General features: G+C 53.6%; 2 protein-coding genes across 2 annotated transcripts in view; both read right to left on the reverse strand.

Moving 5' to 3' along the window:
- Window positions 1-231: 231 nt before the first annotated feature.
- Window positions 232-10,472, reverse strand: E2F1 (E2F transcription factor 1). The gene is made up of 7 exons (XM_054467492.2): window positions 10,062-10,472; window positions 4,404-4,494; window positions 3,833-4,052; window positions 2,257-2,409; window positions 1,476-1,590; window positions 1,155-1,380; window positions 232-1,029 (listed from the first exon to the last, which is right to left on the reverse strand). The coding sequence occupies exons 1-7, from the start codon at window positions 10,320-10,322 to the stop codon at window positions 782-784; spliced, it is 1,314 nt and encodes a 437-aa protein (XP_054323467.1). The 5' UTR covers window positions 10,323-10,472; the 3' UTR covers window positions 232-781.
- Window positions 10,473-13,931: 3,459 nt separating this feature from the next.
- PXMP4 (peroxisomal membrane protein 4) overlaps window positions 13,932-16,418 on the reverse strand; it is a 29,340-nt gene continuing 26,853 nt past the window's right edge. The window contains exon 4 of the mRNA XM_054467494.2: window positions 13,932-14,366. Within this exon, the coding sequence (XP_054323469.1) occupies window positions 14,160-14,366 (207 nt within the window). The 3' untranslated portion in view covers window positions 13,932-14,159. The remainder of the gene's footprint in view (window positions 14,367-16,418) is intronic.

Consider the following 16,418-nt stretch of genomic DNA (forward strand, 5'->3'; position numbering starts at 1 on the left):
CCCACCATCCGACCACCCATGGCTGTCAGTCAGTCTGTCTCCCTCCCTCACTTTCCCAATAAATAAATCACCCAGGCCTCAGTTCCTTCAGTATGGGGCAGAAGAACAGCTCAGGGACCCCTGCCCTTGCTCAAGGGTAGAGGGAGTTGGGGTATCAACCCCACACCCCTCCTCCCCTTTGCTGATTCCCCAGGCTCGCCAAAGAGGCCTCGATAAATAAATAACGCTCCATTAAAGCTTCAATCAGAAAAAACCTTTAAGACAGAAGTGCTCTCACCGTCCTACACGCCCAGCCAGCCAAAGCCTCCCCACCTGGCCTAGTCAGAGCACCAGATTCTGGGAGCAGGCACTGCCCTGGGCCTTGTGGGACCCCCAGAGCAAAAGGGCCGAAAGTGCAGTTAGAGCCCCCCACGCGCACACATGGACTCATGCACACACATGTGGACACACTGGGGCGTGTCTGCAGTGCACACACAGAGGTGTATGTTCACCTTCATTCCCCGGTACATGCACACACACATGCTCACACACATTCACCCCCGGTACACACGTGTGGGTGTAGGCTGCATGCACATACACACCACACAGACTCCTTCCCTTCCTGGCTTGCTCAGCCTCCTAGCGGTAGCCAGACCCCAGAGCTAGAAGCTTCTGGAGACAGGAGAGAGGGGTATAAATTAAATGTTTCCAAACAGGCTGGGAGGACGGCCAGGGACAGGGGGCTCCAGGGCTGCAGAGACAAGGTGAGCATCTCTGGAAACCCTGGTCCCTCCAAGCCCTGTCAGAAATCCAGGGGGGTGAGGTCCCCAAAGTCACAGTCGAAGAGGTCTCTGATGCCCTCGCCCTCCTCGAGGCCGAAGTGGTAGTCGAGGGCCTCGTGGGGTGGGGAAAGGCTGATGAACTCCTCAGGGAGGAGGCCGGAGAAGTCCTCCCGCACATGCTCCAGGAGCGAGTCGGCCGCCACCAGCGGGGACAGGCGGTCCTCGTCCACGGGAGCCCGCAGGCTGCCCATCCGGGACAACAGCGGTTCTGGGGAGACGGGGAACATCACAGGCCGGGGATGCCCCAGCAGGGAGGAAGGCAGGGGCTGTCGTGCCTGCCCACCCCCCAGAAGAGGGGCCCTGCCCCACCCCACCCACCTACCCTTCACCCACCTTGCTCCAGGCTGAGTAGAGACTGGCTGGGATCTGTGGTGAGGGATGAGGGGGGAGATGATGGTGGTGGTGACACTATGGTGGCAGAGTCAGTGGCCCTGTTCTCCTCCTCAGAAGTGGCCTCCTGGGACGGGGTCTTCCCAGGGCTGATCCCACCTACGGTCTCCTCAGGGCACAGGAAAACATCGATGGGGCCTTGTTTGCTCTTAAGGGAGATCTGAAAGGTCTGGGTGGAAGCAGCAGGCAGGGTAAACTGAGGCCCAGGTGACCACCAGCACAGCTCAGCCCAGCCCAGTTGGGCCCAGAGTTCCCAGATCTCACCTCCGAAGAGTCCACGGCTTGGAGCTGGGTCTCAGGAGGGGCTTTGATCACCATAACCATCTGCTCTGCAGGGTCTGCAATGCTACGAAGGTCCTGACACGTCACGTAGGCCAGGGTTGGCAGAGTCAAGGACCACATGACCTTTGACTTCTAGGGGGTCACTCATTCCAACAGCTCACAAGGCAGGGCTCACACCTGCCTAGTCACTCCTGTCCTCCAACCTCCTACCCTCTTAAAACCTACCTCACTCCTGAGTTTCAAGTTCCACATCTGTATAATGGAATCACTCTACCCATTGAATCCCAAGGTAATGATAATGGCTACCGGGAACGATTCCACGTAAAATGTTCAACACAACTCCAGGCCTGGTGCTGGGAATTTATTTATTTTTTAGAGGCAGGGTCTCGCTATGTCACCCAGGCTGGAGTGATGTGGCTCAACCAGAGCTCACTGCAGCCTCAAACTCCTGGGCTCAAGTGATCCTCCCACCTCAGCCTCTTGAAGCACTAGGATTACAGGCGTGAGCCACCACACCTAGCCACTTTTCTTTTTTAATCTGTACAATTTCAGAATTGGATATTATTATTCCCCTTTTATAGATAAAACTGAGGCCGAGAGGTTAGGCAATTTATCCAGTGTCACAACAGTGAGAAAATGCTGAGCCAGGATTTGCAACCAAAATCAGAGCCCTTTCCTAAATCCAAGCCTCTCTAGCCCCACTTGGGTGGAGCCCCTGCCTGCTAAGCCTGCCTTCCACACCCTATGGCCAATGCAAGGATATCGCTGGCTGTCAGTGTCCTCGGAGAGCAGGCGCAGCTGCGTAGTACAGATATTCATCAGGTGGTCCAGCTGCTGCTCGCTCTCCTGCAGCTGCCGGAGGTCCTGGGTCAACCCCTCAAGCCGCCCGCCAACGCCCACTGTGGTGTGGCTGCCCCTGTGGGGAGGCACCAGGGAGGGTAGGGTTAACAGTGATTGGCCCTTCTGGCCAGGAGCCCTGGGCCTCAGGACAGAGTCTGCTGTTGCCTCTGTTCTGTGAGGCCCAGGCAAGCCCTTGCTTCTCTCTGGGTCTGGCTCCTCAGCTGGGCTTCAAATCAGAGTGTCATGGGCTTGAAGTCTGGCCCAAATATAAACACCTACATGTCCCTTAACCAGGGCGGGATAAACAAATGATGGGACTGACATGCCACGAAATATTACACACACACACACACACACACACACACACTTCCAAGACATGCTGTCAAATGAAAAAAAAAAAAAAAAAAGAAAAGAAAGGCTGGGCTTGGTGGCTTATACCTATAATCCCAGCACTTTGGGAGGCTGAGGCCAGAGGATTGCTTGAGCCTCAGGAGTTTGAGACCAGCCTGGGCAACACAGTGAGACCCCACCTCTACACAAAATCAAAGAAATTAGCCAGACATGGTGGCATGTACTTGTAGTCCTAGCTACAGGTACGGCGCTTGAGCCCAGGAGGTTGAGGCTGCAGTGAGCTGTATTTGTGCCTCTATACTCCAGCCTAGGCGACAGAGCAACACCCTGTCTCAAACCACTCCCCTCCACCCAAAAAACCACAAAAGATGCAGAATCGAACGATCTACCAAAAAATGAAACGGCAGGTGTATCAAAGAAAGGGTAGTAGCAGGATGACTGGGGCGAAGGCGAGAGGGGGAAAATAAAACAAGAATAATATATCTATGCCAGACAGATCTCACCGAGGGCATGAGAAGTCAGGATAGTGGTGACCTGGCGGTGTGAGGGGTTGGCAATGACTGGAAAGGGGCACAAGAGAACCCTCTGGGGTGTTGAAAATGCTCTTATCTTGATCTGAATGGTGGCAACCCAGATGAATAAATATTTAAAGCTGCGCTGGGCGCAGTGGCTCACGCCTGTAATCCCAGCACTTTGGGAGGCTGAGGCAGGCAGATCACCTGAGATCAGGAGTTCGAGACCAGACTGGCCAACATGGTGAAACCCCGTTTCTACTACAAATACAAAAAGTAGCTGGGCATGGTGGCAGGTGCCTGTATCCCCAGCTATTCAGGAGGCTGAGGCAGGAGAAGCACCTGAACCTGGGAGGTGGAAGTTGCAGTGAGCTGAGATCGCACCACTGCACTCCAGCCTGGGTGACAGAGTGAAACTCCATCTAAAAAAGAAAAAAGGAAAGCTGCAACTGAGGTGGATATGTAAGATTTGTGTGCTTTTTACCATCTATCATCTCAGGGAAGCTACCTCTCCTCTCTGAGCCTGTTTCCCCAGCTATAAGATGGGGATGCAGGCAGCCACAGTGGGTATTACTACCAGCTCCTCCAGGCTGGCATGGGCAGGTGTGCCTGCCCTCCTGTGTGGCCGGTACCTACAGCCACTGGATGTGGTTCTTGGACTTCTTGGCAATGAGCTGGATGCCCTCGAGGACGTTGGTGATGTCATAGATGCGCCGCTTCTGCACTTTCAGCACCTCGGCAGCCCAGTTCAGGTCGACGACACCGTCAGCCGAGCGGCTCAGCAGCTCCAGGAAGCGCTTGGTGGTCAGATTCAGTGAGGTCTCATAGCGTGACTTCTCCCCCGGGGATTTCACACCTGCGGGGGTGTGGTCAGGTAAGACAGGGCCCTTCAGCATCCACCCCCACCTCCAGCGAGGCCTGCCACTCTGGCAGTGCAGGGCAGCAGGATGATGGGGGCTGGGGGACAGCCAGCTCCTTCCCCTTGGCGAGGCCAACCACAGCATTCTTCTTCTGGCTGGGGAACTCCTCACCCCTCAGGGCCTGGAGAAACCAAGCCAGGTGGCCACTCCAACTGCCCATCAGGGTCCTCAGAGGCCTGGCTCAAGCCCGACAAGCCAGACGTTAGCTTGCAAGCATGTTTGTCTGTTCAGACCCCTAACCTGGGCCTGGTCACAGGGGGCCTGCCCAGCCCAAGCTCCATAGGTACCTTTTCCTGGATGGCGGCCTCTGCCCCGAGCCGGCCCACTGCTCTCGGCCAGGTACTGATGGTCAGTTTCCAGGTCCAGCCTCCGCTTCACCTGTGGCGAAAACGGGAGGATGCCCAGTAACCAGGAGTGAGGCCAGAAGAGACCTGGCTTAAGGCTGGGTGCCTCTGGGCTACCCTCGCCTCAGTTTCTCTAGCAGGATGCCTGAGTGTGTGACTGAGGGAGATCAGAGGGGACACAGCCTGAGAGTCACAGTCCTACCACACAGGACATTCAATTTTCACCACTTCTCTGGGGTCTAGCGGTGGATTTAAAACACATCCGCTAACTTTTTGATCCTTCTCCTTCAAAAGATGAAGCCTAATTCTCCTCCCCTTATGAGCCAGATCTGGTAACTTGCTTCTGGGGATGAATGAATGGAATGTGGTGGAAGGGATGGCCTGTCACTTTTGAGACTGGGTCAGAGGCGCTGGAGCTTCCTCCTTGCTCTGTATTGGGCCACTTACTCTGCCATGTCATATGGGCACTCAAGTAGCCCTAAATGATGGGCAAGAAACCATGGCCTCCTCCCAACAGCAACACTTAGTCACAACTTCTGTTAGCAGCCAGAACCCAAACACTGGCTGAATCTCCAGAGACCCCAAGCCAGAGCTGGATAAGTCTTCCCTGAATTCCTGACCCACAAAAACTATATAATAAATGTTTGTTGTTTTAAGGCACTATTTTTTTTTCTTTTTTAGACAGGGTATCGCTCTGTTGCCTATGCTGGAGTGCAGTGGTATGATCACAACTCTCTGCAGCCTAGACTTCCTGGGCTCAAGCAATCCTCCCACCTCAGCCTTCCAAACAGCTGGGACCACAGGAGCACGCCGCCAAGACCAGCTAACTTTTCTATTTCTCGTAGAGATGGGGTCTCCCTATGTTGCCCAGACTGGTCTCAAACTCCTGGGCTCAAGCAATTCTCCCACCTCAGCCTTCACTGTAGTCGTGCTGGGACTAGTCAGCCACCATGCCCAGCTAAGCCACTGATTACATAGGTCCCTTGGCTAAATCACCTTCTCTCTGGTTTTTGACTAATCTATACGCATGGTAGCAGCTGGTGCTCATCAAGTTCCTTGCATCCATTAGTTCATTCCATTCAATGGACTGGCTATATAAAAATGGCCCCATTTTCCAGATAAGGCAACTGAAGCCCAGGGAGGCCCAGGAAGTGGTAGAGTCAGGATTTGTACCCAAGACGGTCTGAGGAAGAACCCAAGCTCTAAGCACTCTGGCTTAGTTCAGACACTCCAGGATCGGGACTGTCCTGTAGGTCTCACAGGCTGCTCAAAAGCACCCGGACCAAAACCAGACTGATCTTCCCCTCTACCATCCACAGGGTTTCCTGAGCTAGAGTTGTATTCAGACCCACCTGTCACCCTCCTCACATGCAGCTGCCAAGAACTCCTCATCACCACGGTGATCACCACCTCCCCCATGGGCTGCTGAGCAGACTCCACACTGGTCTCCCTGCCTCTGCTGCAGCCAATCCTCCTACAAACCTTACCATGCTGCCGCCCCTGCTTAAGGCCTTCCTCCAGCTCCCCATTGCCTTCGTACTCTCATCTGCCACTGCTTCTCTAGAGGAACCCGAGTCACGTTTTCCCAGAAATCTAGACTGCCCTTGCATCCCTCCCACCCTCCCCACTTCGCGCCTGCTCCCTCTACCTCTGTGGGCAGAAACCTTCACCATCAGCTAGGAGATGTCACCTCTTCTCCCTCTGAACTGCCTCAAACCCGACCTTTTGCCACATTCTGTCTCTCCCTACACATTTCTGCAGATTTATCTGTCTCACCCTCAGAGGTGTCTGAATCACCTGAGAATCCATAGTGCCTGCCATGGAGCCTGGCATCAACAAATGTTTGCTGAATGAACCCCTGCATGCTGATGAACCACTCCCTCTTGTGCACATTCACTGACTTTTGAAGGCACCCAGGGGAAAGAAAAGCTACTGTGCTCTAAGCACTGCGTACTCAACTGCTTCCCCTGCAACCCTCCGGCCACCTTTTGGCAGGTGCTATGATGGCCTCCACCTGAGAGAGGCCACACAGTGAGAGGTGGACCCAGGACTTGCACTCTAGCGGGCTGGTACAGAGCCTACACTCATACCCACCACATGCCCCACCTGCCCAGAGCCCAGCCAGAATGTATCCCCCTCCATACTCGCCCCTGGGGCCCAAACCCTAGCATGCTCCTGCCATCTGCACCCCTTGCCTTCTCCCTGGGATCCCCGCCCTTGTCCACCCCTGGAGGCAGGTCAGTGCCACGCCCTAAAACAAAGGCTTGAGTGGATGCCACTTCTCCCTAGATAAACCACTTCTCCCTAGATAAACACTGGCAGAGGGGCCCCGAAACGCAGGGGTGAAGACATTCACTGCTGAAAAAATCTGGATGACTCGAACACCCATCCATGAAGCGGGTCATGAAAGCTGTGGTTTGTTTAGCCCCTTGAACACCACGCAGCTATCAAGGACCGAGGCAGGTTGACAAGAATCTCCTCACACATACAGACAAGCAAAACACTGTCACGGGGCGATATATTTATATGATCCCTTTTGGATTAAAAAGCTCATGAAACTTTTCTCTGGTTCAGTTTCTATTATTGTAGAATACATTTCGGGGCAGCCTCTGGGAGGACTGTGGGAGACCAGTGCCATATCTGAACAGTGTGAATGATACAGGAAAAACTACAATTTTTAAAACTTTAAAAAACAAAAACTGTCACAACCACCACAAACAAAAATAGCCTTAGGGAAAAAAAGGAAAAAATGAATAGGGCTGGGATCCTGCCATCAACTTTCTAGTTTCTTAAGAGTTAAGTTTTTGGCCAGGCGCAGTGGCTCACGCCTGTAATCCTGGCACTTTGGAAGGCCGAGGCGGGCAGATCACTTGAGGTCAGGAGTTCAAGACCAGCCTGACCAACATGGTGAAACCCCATCTCTACCAAAAATACAAAAATTAGCCGGGTATGGTGATGCACGCCTGTAGTCCCAGCTACTCGGGAGGCTGAGGCATTAGAATCGCTTCAACCCAGGAGGCGGAGGTTGCGGGGAGCCGAGATGGCGCCACTGCACTCCAGCCTAGGTGACAGTGCGAGACTTCATCTCCAAAAAAAAAAAAAAAAAAGAGTTAAGTTTTCAGCTGGGCATGGTGACTCACACCTGTAATCCCAGCACTTTGAGAGGCTGAGACAGTCAGATTGCCTGAACTCAGGAGTTCAAGACCAGCCTGGGCAACATGGCAAGACCCTCTCTCTACTAAAAATACAAAAATTGGCTGGGCATGGTGGTACACGCCTGTAATCCCAGCTACTCGGGAGGCTGAGGCACAGAATAGCTTGAACCTGGGAGGCAGAGGTTGCAGTGAGCCGCAATCACGCCACTGCACTCCAGCCTGGGTAACAGAATGAGACCCTGTCTCCAAAAAAAAAAAAAAAAAGTTTTCTACAGTAAACATGTATTATAGTTATAATACTTGAGTTTGTGGAAGTGGACAGGCAGGGCCAAGAGGAATGGCTGAATTGCACAGAGCCTTGTATGCAGAATGCCTGCTGGTATAGAAGCTAAGCCTGTAGCTTATTTCAAGGACTGTGCCAGACAAATGCCAGTGCAGAGAGGCCAAAAGCCGAACCTGTGGACTTTCTGGACTTCAGTTCCAGAATGGTGCCAGCCTCCTGGCCCTTAAGTACACTGGGGGCTGGGACTCCTTGTCTCTGGGCCCAGTGCCTCCTGGGCATTCACTAACTCAACAACTGTTGAATGAATGGAATGCCCAGGCCAATGAGCCTGCCCCTGACAGGTGGAGTGGAGGGCATTTTTCTTTGCCCCTGTCCCTCCCTTTGATCCTAGAACCAACCCATAATCCTGTTCAGTTCTTTGAGGACAAGACCCTCAGGTTCTGTTAGGTTTCTGCAGACCTGAGCCTTCTATAATGTTTGTCACACAGCTGAATGGAAGATGCTTGCCCAGGTCCCACGTGGTACCCACAGGAACAGGCCCCTGGAGTACAGGAGACAGGCCACCTGGCCCACCCCTGGTACAACCCCCTCCCACCCACTCATTAAGAGCAACGGCCCCTAAAAGCCATTCCTGCCCTTTCTTCAACTTGTATCAGCATCCCCAGGAAGCAAGGCATCCCAGAGGTCAACATCAGAGGAAACGCAGACTGGTCTCCCCATTCAAGAGCAGAATGACATGGGAAGATTCTAACATCTCTAGGCCTCAGCTTCCCAATCTGTAAAAAGGGACTGCTGCTGATGGGGTTAAATGAGTTAATTAGGTAAAGCGCTTGGCACAGAGCCTGGCACACAAGACATCCTCAAAACAATGGTGGCTGCTATTGTTATTATTATTAGTATTGTGGTGATTCCGGAAAGCAGCACTGGGCAAGGGGCCAAGAGGGTTGGGGAGCCTCTTCAGGATGCCTCAGGGACCAGCTGCCACCCACACCCCCATCAGCAGTTAGGCAGCTTCTACGTCCTTGTCCTGAGTCCTGCCTCACCCCTCCCACTTGCTCCAAGCTCCCTGCTGAGACCCTAACCTGCCTGGCCAGACCCCACCTTCACCCATAGGCTGCACCAGTCAAACTGGTCTCCACACCCTGCCCTGCGCCCCACAGGTCCCAGCTCCAGGCTTCTACGCCTCCAATCCCTTCTCCCACTGGAATTCAGCCGCCTCTTCTGGGCCCCCCAGTCTGAATTCGTCTTGAGCTCAGCGATCAGGGAGGGCTTTATTAAAGGATCTCCCTGAGATTTTCTCTCCTGGCACTGGGGGCCTCCTCTCCAGCTCCCAGAGGCCCAGCCCACCTAGTCCTTCTACAGAGACTCAGGGGTCGGCCTGCCTGATTAATGAGGTTCCATGGCAACCAGGGCCTGGGAGGGTGGAGGGTGGCAGATGGAAGGACAGGCAGAGGGAGGGGATCAGCAGCTGGTCCAGCTGCCCCGCCCCTGCAGAGAAGGCCTCCCAGCCAGGAGGGCTGTCCCCAGAGGCCTGGCCGGCTAGGCCTGCACCTGGCAGTCAGCATCGAGGCAGGAAGGAGGGTCTCCTCAATGGCTCACCAACGGTTAGGCCCCAGGACTTTCCTCCGCCCCGCCTTCACTTCCCCTAGCAGCTGTGCTCACTACCGAGATGCAAATTCTGAGCTGAAGCCAGCAGGCCTCAGTTCAAATCCCAGCCCCACCACCTGCAACCGTGTGACCAGGGGCAAGTCACTTTCCCTCTCTGGGCCTCAGTTCCTCCTCCGTCAGATGGGCACAGTGACAACACAGCTCACAGCGGGGTTGTGAGTTTAGCTAGCTTGAAGTCGCCCAAAGGCCTGGCATGCAGTAAACGCCAGTTGAATACACGTGGGCTACTATTATCACTGAGTCCGACGCTGGGGAGGCTCCGGTGAGGAAGCTGAGGCCCAGAGCACAGAGGAGCAAACAGGGACCGGCCCGAGGTCACCCCGCACCCCAGGGCGGGGCCCGGAGGCCCAACCCCGGCTCTGCACCGCCCAGCCTGGGAGCCTCAGTCAACCCCTCCCCCGCCCCCTGCCGCCTCCAGGCTAAACACGGCGCCCTCCCGGGTCTGCGCGGGGGGCATTGGCGGCGCTGTCGGCGCGGCGTCCCTGGGGTCCGTACCGGCGGGCGGCCGAGCGCGGGGCGCGGCGCACTGGGTGTGGGCCGGGGCGCCTGCGGTGTGGCGAAGAGCAGCAGGTCAGGGTCGCAGGGGCCGGCGGCGGGCGCCGCGGGGCCGGTGGGAGCCGGCGGGGCGCTGGCGTCCTGCGCGGCGGAGATGATGACGATCTGCGAGGAGTCGAGCAGCCGCAGCGCGCCGGCCCCGAGCAGGGCCTCCAGCGCCGGCGCGCATGGGCCGCCCGCAGGGGCCCCGGCCAAGGCCATGACGCTCACGGCCCGCGCGGCCCGGGTGACAAGCGGCGGCGGCGGCGCGGGCCCATGGCGGCAGGCCCCGGCGAGGGCTCGATCCCGCTCCGCCCCCGGCCGCCGCTGCCTGCAAAGTCCCGGCCACTTTTACGCGCCAAATCCTTTTTGCCGCGAAAGAGCCACGAGCCGCCGAGCGCCGCCACAATTGGCTGCCCGGGCCGTGACGAGAACAACGGCGGCGGTTCCTATTGGCTTTAACGCGCCGGACCCAGCGGCGAGGGGCGGGATGGGGCGGCGGCGCGGGGCGGTGCGGCCAATGGCGGGGCGGGGCGCGCGCAGGCTTTGTCCGGATGGTGCCAGGCGCGGTCTGACTCCCCGCCCCCAGCCCGGGCGTCCCCTGCTGGAGGCGTGGGGACACGGGAACACAGGCCCCGCCCCGCCCCGCCCCGACGCTCCCGCATCCCACTGACCTTTCTATAGTGCAGGTTCAGAACAGAGCCTCTCTTCTGCACGTGACCCTCAACCTGTAGCCCCCAACAGCCTCAGCTTAGATTTCCAGAGACTGTGCCCTCTTCTTTTCGGGATCATCAGTTCCACAGCCCAGCCATCAGCCACCTCTTCCATCCTCAACTTGCCTCACCCATGACATTATCCTAATCCTGCACCCAGCCCTATCCCGCTCACCCAGAGCCCAAGCTGAAGAGCGGTGCCTGGAAATGGCGAGGGGGACGTCGGGCTTTCCTGCAAGTCCCATTTTAGCCAAAATCTCCAACAGCCAACGTATAGCATCTGCTTGAACTCATTCATTCCCTCACTCATTCAACAAACGTTTGGAGAGCTTGCTCTGTGCCCCATCCTTAATTCGTGGCCCTAAGGAGCTCACAGTCCAGTAGACAGGGGAACAGAAAGGTAACAGACGTTTATAATACGATGAAGCGGCGTCTGGGCGCGCTGGCTCACCCCTGGAATCCCTGTAATCAGCTGGCGGGGTGGATCGCATGAGCCCAGGAGTTTGAGACCAGCCTGATCAACATGGTGAAGACCCGTCTCTACAAAAAATACAAAAATTAGCCAGGCATGGTGGCGTGTGCCCGTAGTCCCAGCTACTTGGGAGGCTGAGGTGGGAGGATTGCTTGAGCCCGAGAAGTCGAGGCTGCAGTAAGCTATGATCATGCCACTGCACACTAGCCTGGGCGACAGAGCGAGATCCTGTCTCTAAAACAAAAAAAGAAAACACATCACTTCTAGGGAGCCCTCCCCAGGATTTACTCACTTCCTCTATTGCCCACTGCTGCCTCTATTCCAATGCTGACCACACACACTCCTTTTCTCCATCTGCCTCCCCTGCCAATCTAAGAGCTCAGCAGCGACTCCTCCCAACACTGGTCTGGCCCAGAGCAGGCGCTGAGAAAGGTTATGAAAGAAACAGAGGCTAAGCCAGAGGCTGCCTAGACTGTGACAAGGAGACCACGGTTCTCCAAGAGTGGGCCTTAGGCCACTGGCTTCAGAGCCACGTGGTCACTTGCTAATTTTGGGCCCACCCTGGCCCTGCCAAGTTAAAATCTCTAGGTGCCCAGGAATCTGCATTTTAACAATGACATGTCCCCTTTCCAGGTGATATTTGTTATTCTTTTTCTTTTTTCTTTCCTTTTTTTTTTTTTTTTTTTTTTTGACACTTAGGGAATTAGAAAAGCCAGTATCTTATTTTTTTTCCTATTTATTTTATATAGACGAGGTCTCACTATGTTGCCCAGGGTAGTCTCAAACCCCTGGGCTCAAGAGATCCTCCCACCTCAGCCTCCAGCATAGCTGGTACTCCAGGTGTCTGCCACCTCACGAAGCTTCCAGGTTATTTTTATGCATACTCACATTTGAAAGCAAACTGGTGTACCAGTATAATCAAAATGAGTGGTGCAGCCTCAAATCACAGCTCCTGAGGATGCTTCTCACCCTTAGTTTCAAGTAGGCACACAGACCTTGCCCTGGCCCCTTCCAGGGTTGCCAGGAGAATGAAAAGCATAAGGAATTGGAAAGTGTTTTACAAACTATGAGGTGGTTTAGGAAATCAGGAGTTGTTTTCCCCTCCAATGAGTAGTTTCTGAAATTACTCATTGCAAATCCTAGAATGTATCATAGCTAGAAGGGACCACAGAGACCACATAAGCCTCTTGCTGTGTGGATAGGAAAACTGAGGCCCTTTCAGGAGAAAGTAACTGTGAAGCCAACCAGTGACCAAATTCGGCCTACACTGCATTCCCAGCCCTGAGGTCTGCCTGTCCCCCTTCCCCATCCTCTCTCCATAAAGAAGCTGAGGGGTAGGTCCCATTCTAAACAACCAACCCAGGCGCTGGCAGAGGGCAAGAGAAACCAGCACATTCCCATTCCAGATGGAAAGAGTGTCCTTTCCCTGCACCTTCCCACAGGGTCCCAGTAACACTAACATTCATTTGTGTAAAGCCCTCTCAAACCCAAGTCATTCAACAAACACTTATTAAGCACCTGTTATATACCAAGCATTGTGCTGGTTTAACTGTGATGGCTGGCAAGGAGAGATGTCTATTATTATTGCTCCATTTTATGATGAGGAAATTTGAGGCCCAAAGGGCCTGAGTTTACCAAGTAAATGAAAAGCTTATTTTTCAGGCTTGGTGAGGCTGAGGTTGGGGGTTTTCCAAAGTCCTGCCCGCCCCAGAGTATTCAAGTACACATCCAGGTAGAAGTAGGCGCCCTCCTTCCCACAATCCCTCAGGTCCTGCTGAAGTAGAAAGGAGTGAAGACCAGCATTCCTAGCATGAAACCGAGGAAGAGATAAGGGCCTTCTGTACCTATTAATACCTACTTGAAAGCAGAAAAGCCTGATAGATGAGGCCCCTTGGCCCTAAGCCTGGCAGCTCCCGATAAGGCTGTTCTCAATGTCAACAGTTTTCAAAAAACAGTTTCCAAAAAATCCACAGTCACTGGGCAGCCACTTCCATTGATGATCTCCTTTCAACCCCATAATCCCGTAAGTAAGCTTGTTTATCCACATGGTGCAGGAAGGAGGAGGCTCAGAGAGTGGCACTCATAGCTCAAGGTCACACAGCAGAACTGAGATGAGAACTTCACTTGTCCCACTGCAAAACCCAGGACCTGCCCTTGCCACCCTCTGTAAATACCCCAAAAGCCAGGCTCAGCGCTGTCAAGATTATAACGTGTAGTTTCCAAAGGGTATTATGATGGATAGTGGCTTGGTTCATAGGTGCTTATTTCCATCACCACCTTCACCAACCAAACTAGAGGAGTTCGAGGGGATGCAGTTTCTTGGGTCCACAATCCTGTGCCTGGAGACCTCTTTCCCTTGGTTCTTTCCAAGAAGTAGAGTGGTGTAGAGGTGACAGCATGGGCTTCTAAATCAGGTGGGTGTAATCAGAAATCTTGATCAACATGACCTTGGACAAGTCAATTCACTTTATTCAATCCACAGATATTTACTGAGCACCTATTATGTGTCAGACATTGTGCTAGGTGCTGGGGACACAGTTATAAGTAAAACAGACCCCTGGAACTCACAGTCCAGTGGGAAAGTTAGGAATTATTTCTCTGTCACTGCACAGTATGCTTATTAAGAAGTTTGACAAGTGACACAAATAATTTAAACCTATTTATTCCACAAACAGCACCTCCCCTAAGCATACATTCTTAGCTTACAAAAAAACAAAAAGTCACCAAACATGAATATCCAATCATGACAAGGAATGCATAATTGGGAGAAAAGATTCTGTGATGACTGAATTTTATGAAGGGCACAGAGATGTCCATTGTTGAGTTCTGGCAGAGGGAGGTGGGGGGTTTTGCATCTGCAACAATCCCTCGATGCTACCCTGACTGACAGTTTACTGTCCCTGGAGATATTCTGTCACTGTGCCAGTTCTGGCTGTATCTGAACAGACCTCTTGCCCATCCAAAAGGCGGTCTAACATAGAAACAAGCCTTTGGAGTCAGGTGGCCCCCAACCCTGTGGCTTCCTGCCTCTGTGATCTTGGAGAAGTGATTCACCCTCTTGAAGAGCTTCGCTTGCCTCATCTGCAGAATAACAGATAACAGCTTCTTTACAGGATGCGTGTCAAAGTTTAAGAAAACAAAACAAGCAGAGTTTGCAAACTGGCCCCCAGATATAACTCAATTTGCCCATAGAAGATTTTTCTTAAATTATGAATTTGTTTTAAGATTTGAGGAAATTGGAAAATACCACATAAAAATAAAAATGTCTGGCTTTTCTCTTTTCTTTTTTTTTTTTTTTTGAGACGGAGTTTCGCTATTGTTGCCCAGGCTGGAGTGCAGTGGTGTGATCTCGGCTCACCACAACCTCCGCCTCCCGGGTTCAAGCAATTCTCCTGCCTCAGCCTCCCCAGTAGCTGGGATTATAGGCGCGTGCCACCAAGCCCGGCTAATTTTGTATTTTTAGTAAAGACGGGGTTTCTCCATGTTGGTCAGCCTGCTCTCGAACTCCTGACCTCAGGTCATCCGCCCGCCTCGGGCTCCCAAAGTGCTGGGATTATAGGTGTGAGCCACCGTGCCTGGCCTCTTTTTTGTTTTCTTTTGAAATGGGAGTCTCTCTGTCACCCAGGCTGAAGTGCCGTGGCGTGATCTCAGCTCACTGCAACCTCCGTCTCCCAGGTTCTGGCAATTCTCCTGCTTCAGCCTCCCAAGTAGCTGGGATTACAGGCGTGTGCCACCACACCAGGCTAATTTTTGTATTTTTAGTAGAGACGGGGTTTCACCATGTTGGCCAGGCTGGTCTGGAACTCCTGACCTCAGATGATCCACCCACCTCGGCCTCCCAAAGTGCTGGGATTACAGGCGTGAGCCACTGCGCTCGGCCTCTGGCTTTCTTTTCAAACAGCAGTATCTGGCTATACTGGCCAGGCCATCACGGTGCTAAACAGTTGTTGTCCCCCAGCTAGCTAGGGCCTTACCCTCCAGGCTACCAGAGTCCTTCCCTGGCATGCCTCACTCAGTTCTTGCCCTGCCATTCCAGGGATGAACAGCCACCCCCCATGTACAGTGCCTGGCACAGAGTGAGCACCCAAAAAATGTGAGCTACTGTTAGTCTTATTACCGCCAAGGAACTGACTGGTACCAGCACAGCTTCTCTGCCTTGCAAGTAACCAAAGATAACATATGGACAGGCCGGGTGTGGTGGCCCATGCCTGTAATTCCAGTACTTTGGGAGGCCAAGGCAGGTGGATCATCTGAGGTCAGGAGTTCGAGACCAGCCTGGCCAACATGGTGAAACCCTGTCTCTACTAAAAATACAAAAATTAGCCAGGCATGATGGCGGACACCTGTAATCCCAGCTACACAGGAGGCTGAGGTAGGAGAATTGCTTGAACCTGGGAGGCAGAGGTTGCAGTGAGCCAAGACTATACCATTGCACTCCAGTCTGGGCGACAAGAGTGAAACTCCATCTAAAAACAAACAAACAAACAAACAACAACAACAAAAACATGGACATAGAAGAGAGGGAAAAGTGGATATTTGTGGCTGGGCGTGGTGGCTCACGCCTGTAATTCCAGCACTTTGGGAAGCCGAGGTGGGTGGATCACCTGAGGTCAGGAGTTCGAAAGCAGCCTGACCAACATGGTGAAACCCCATTTCTATTAAAAATACAAAAATTAGCTGGGTGTGGTGGCGGGTGACTGTAATCCCAGCAACTTGGGAGGCTGAGGCAGGAGAATCACTTAAACCGGGGAAGTGGAGGTTGTAGTGAGCCAAGATCAAGTCATTGCACTCCAGCCTGGGTGACAGAGTGAGACTCCATCTCAAAAAAAAAAAAAAAAAAGGCAGATATTTGTGATCAAACAGCAGACAGGGGGTTTGGTGCCAGCCAACAGCCTGGCTGTGTGGCCTTGGCCAAGTCCTTCACCATCAGTCGGCCCATAAGTTCTGTGGGTTCGGGCCAGAGGGTCTGAGGTCCAAGGTAACTGCATAGGTCTCAGTCGATTCTCAAGTCTCCCCCCAGCCCTGGTCACTCCCTGAGTGCACGCTCTGGGGACCTCCCTTCTTTCCAAGCCTCACCCACGGCAACTTCCTTTCTCTGCGTCACCCAAGCCTCTCAGGAGGGGTCATGCTTTT

Source organism: Pongo pygmaeus, chromosome 21, assembly GCF_028885625.2.
Source record: "Pongo pygmaeus isolate AG05252 chromosome 21, NHGRI_mPonPyg2-v2.0_pri, whole genome shotgun sequence".
NCBI classification, from domain to species: Eukaryota; Metazoa; Chordata; class Mammalia; order Primates; family Hominidae; genus Pongo; species Pongo pygmaeus.

Coding starts and splice junctions, on each gene's coding strand:
- E2F1 (XM_054467492.2), bottom strand. CDS start 10,322: ATGGCCTTGGCCGGGGCCCCTGCGGGCGGCCCATGCGCGCCGGCGCTG. Junction 4,495..10,061: donor CCGCGCTCGGCCGCCCGCCG/GTACGGACCCCA, acceptor TTTTCGCCACAG/GTGAAGCGGAGGCTGGACCT. Junction 1,381..1,475: donor AAGCCGTGGACTCTTCGGAG/GTGAGATCTGGG, acceptor GCTTCCACCCAG/ACCTTTCAGATCTCCCTTAA.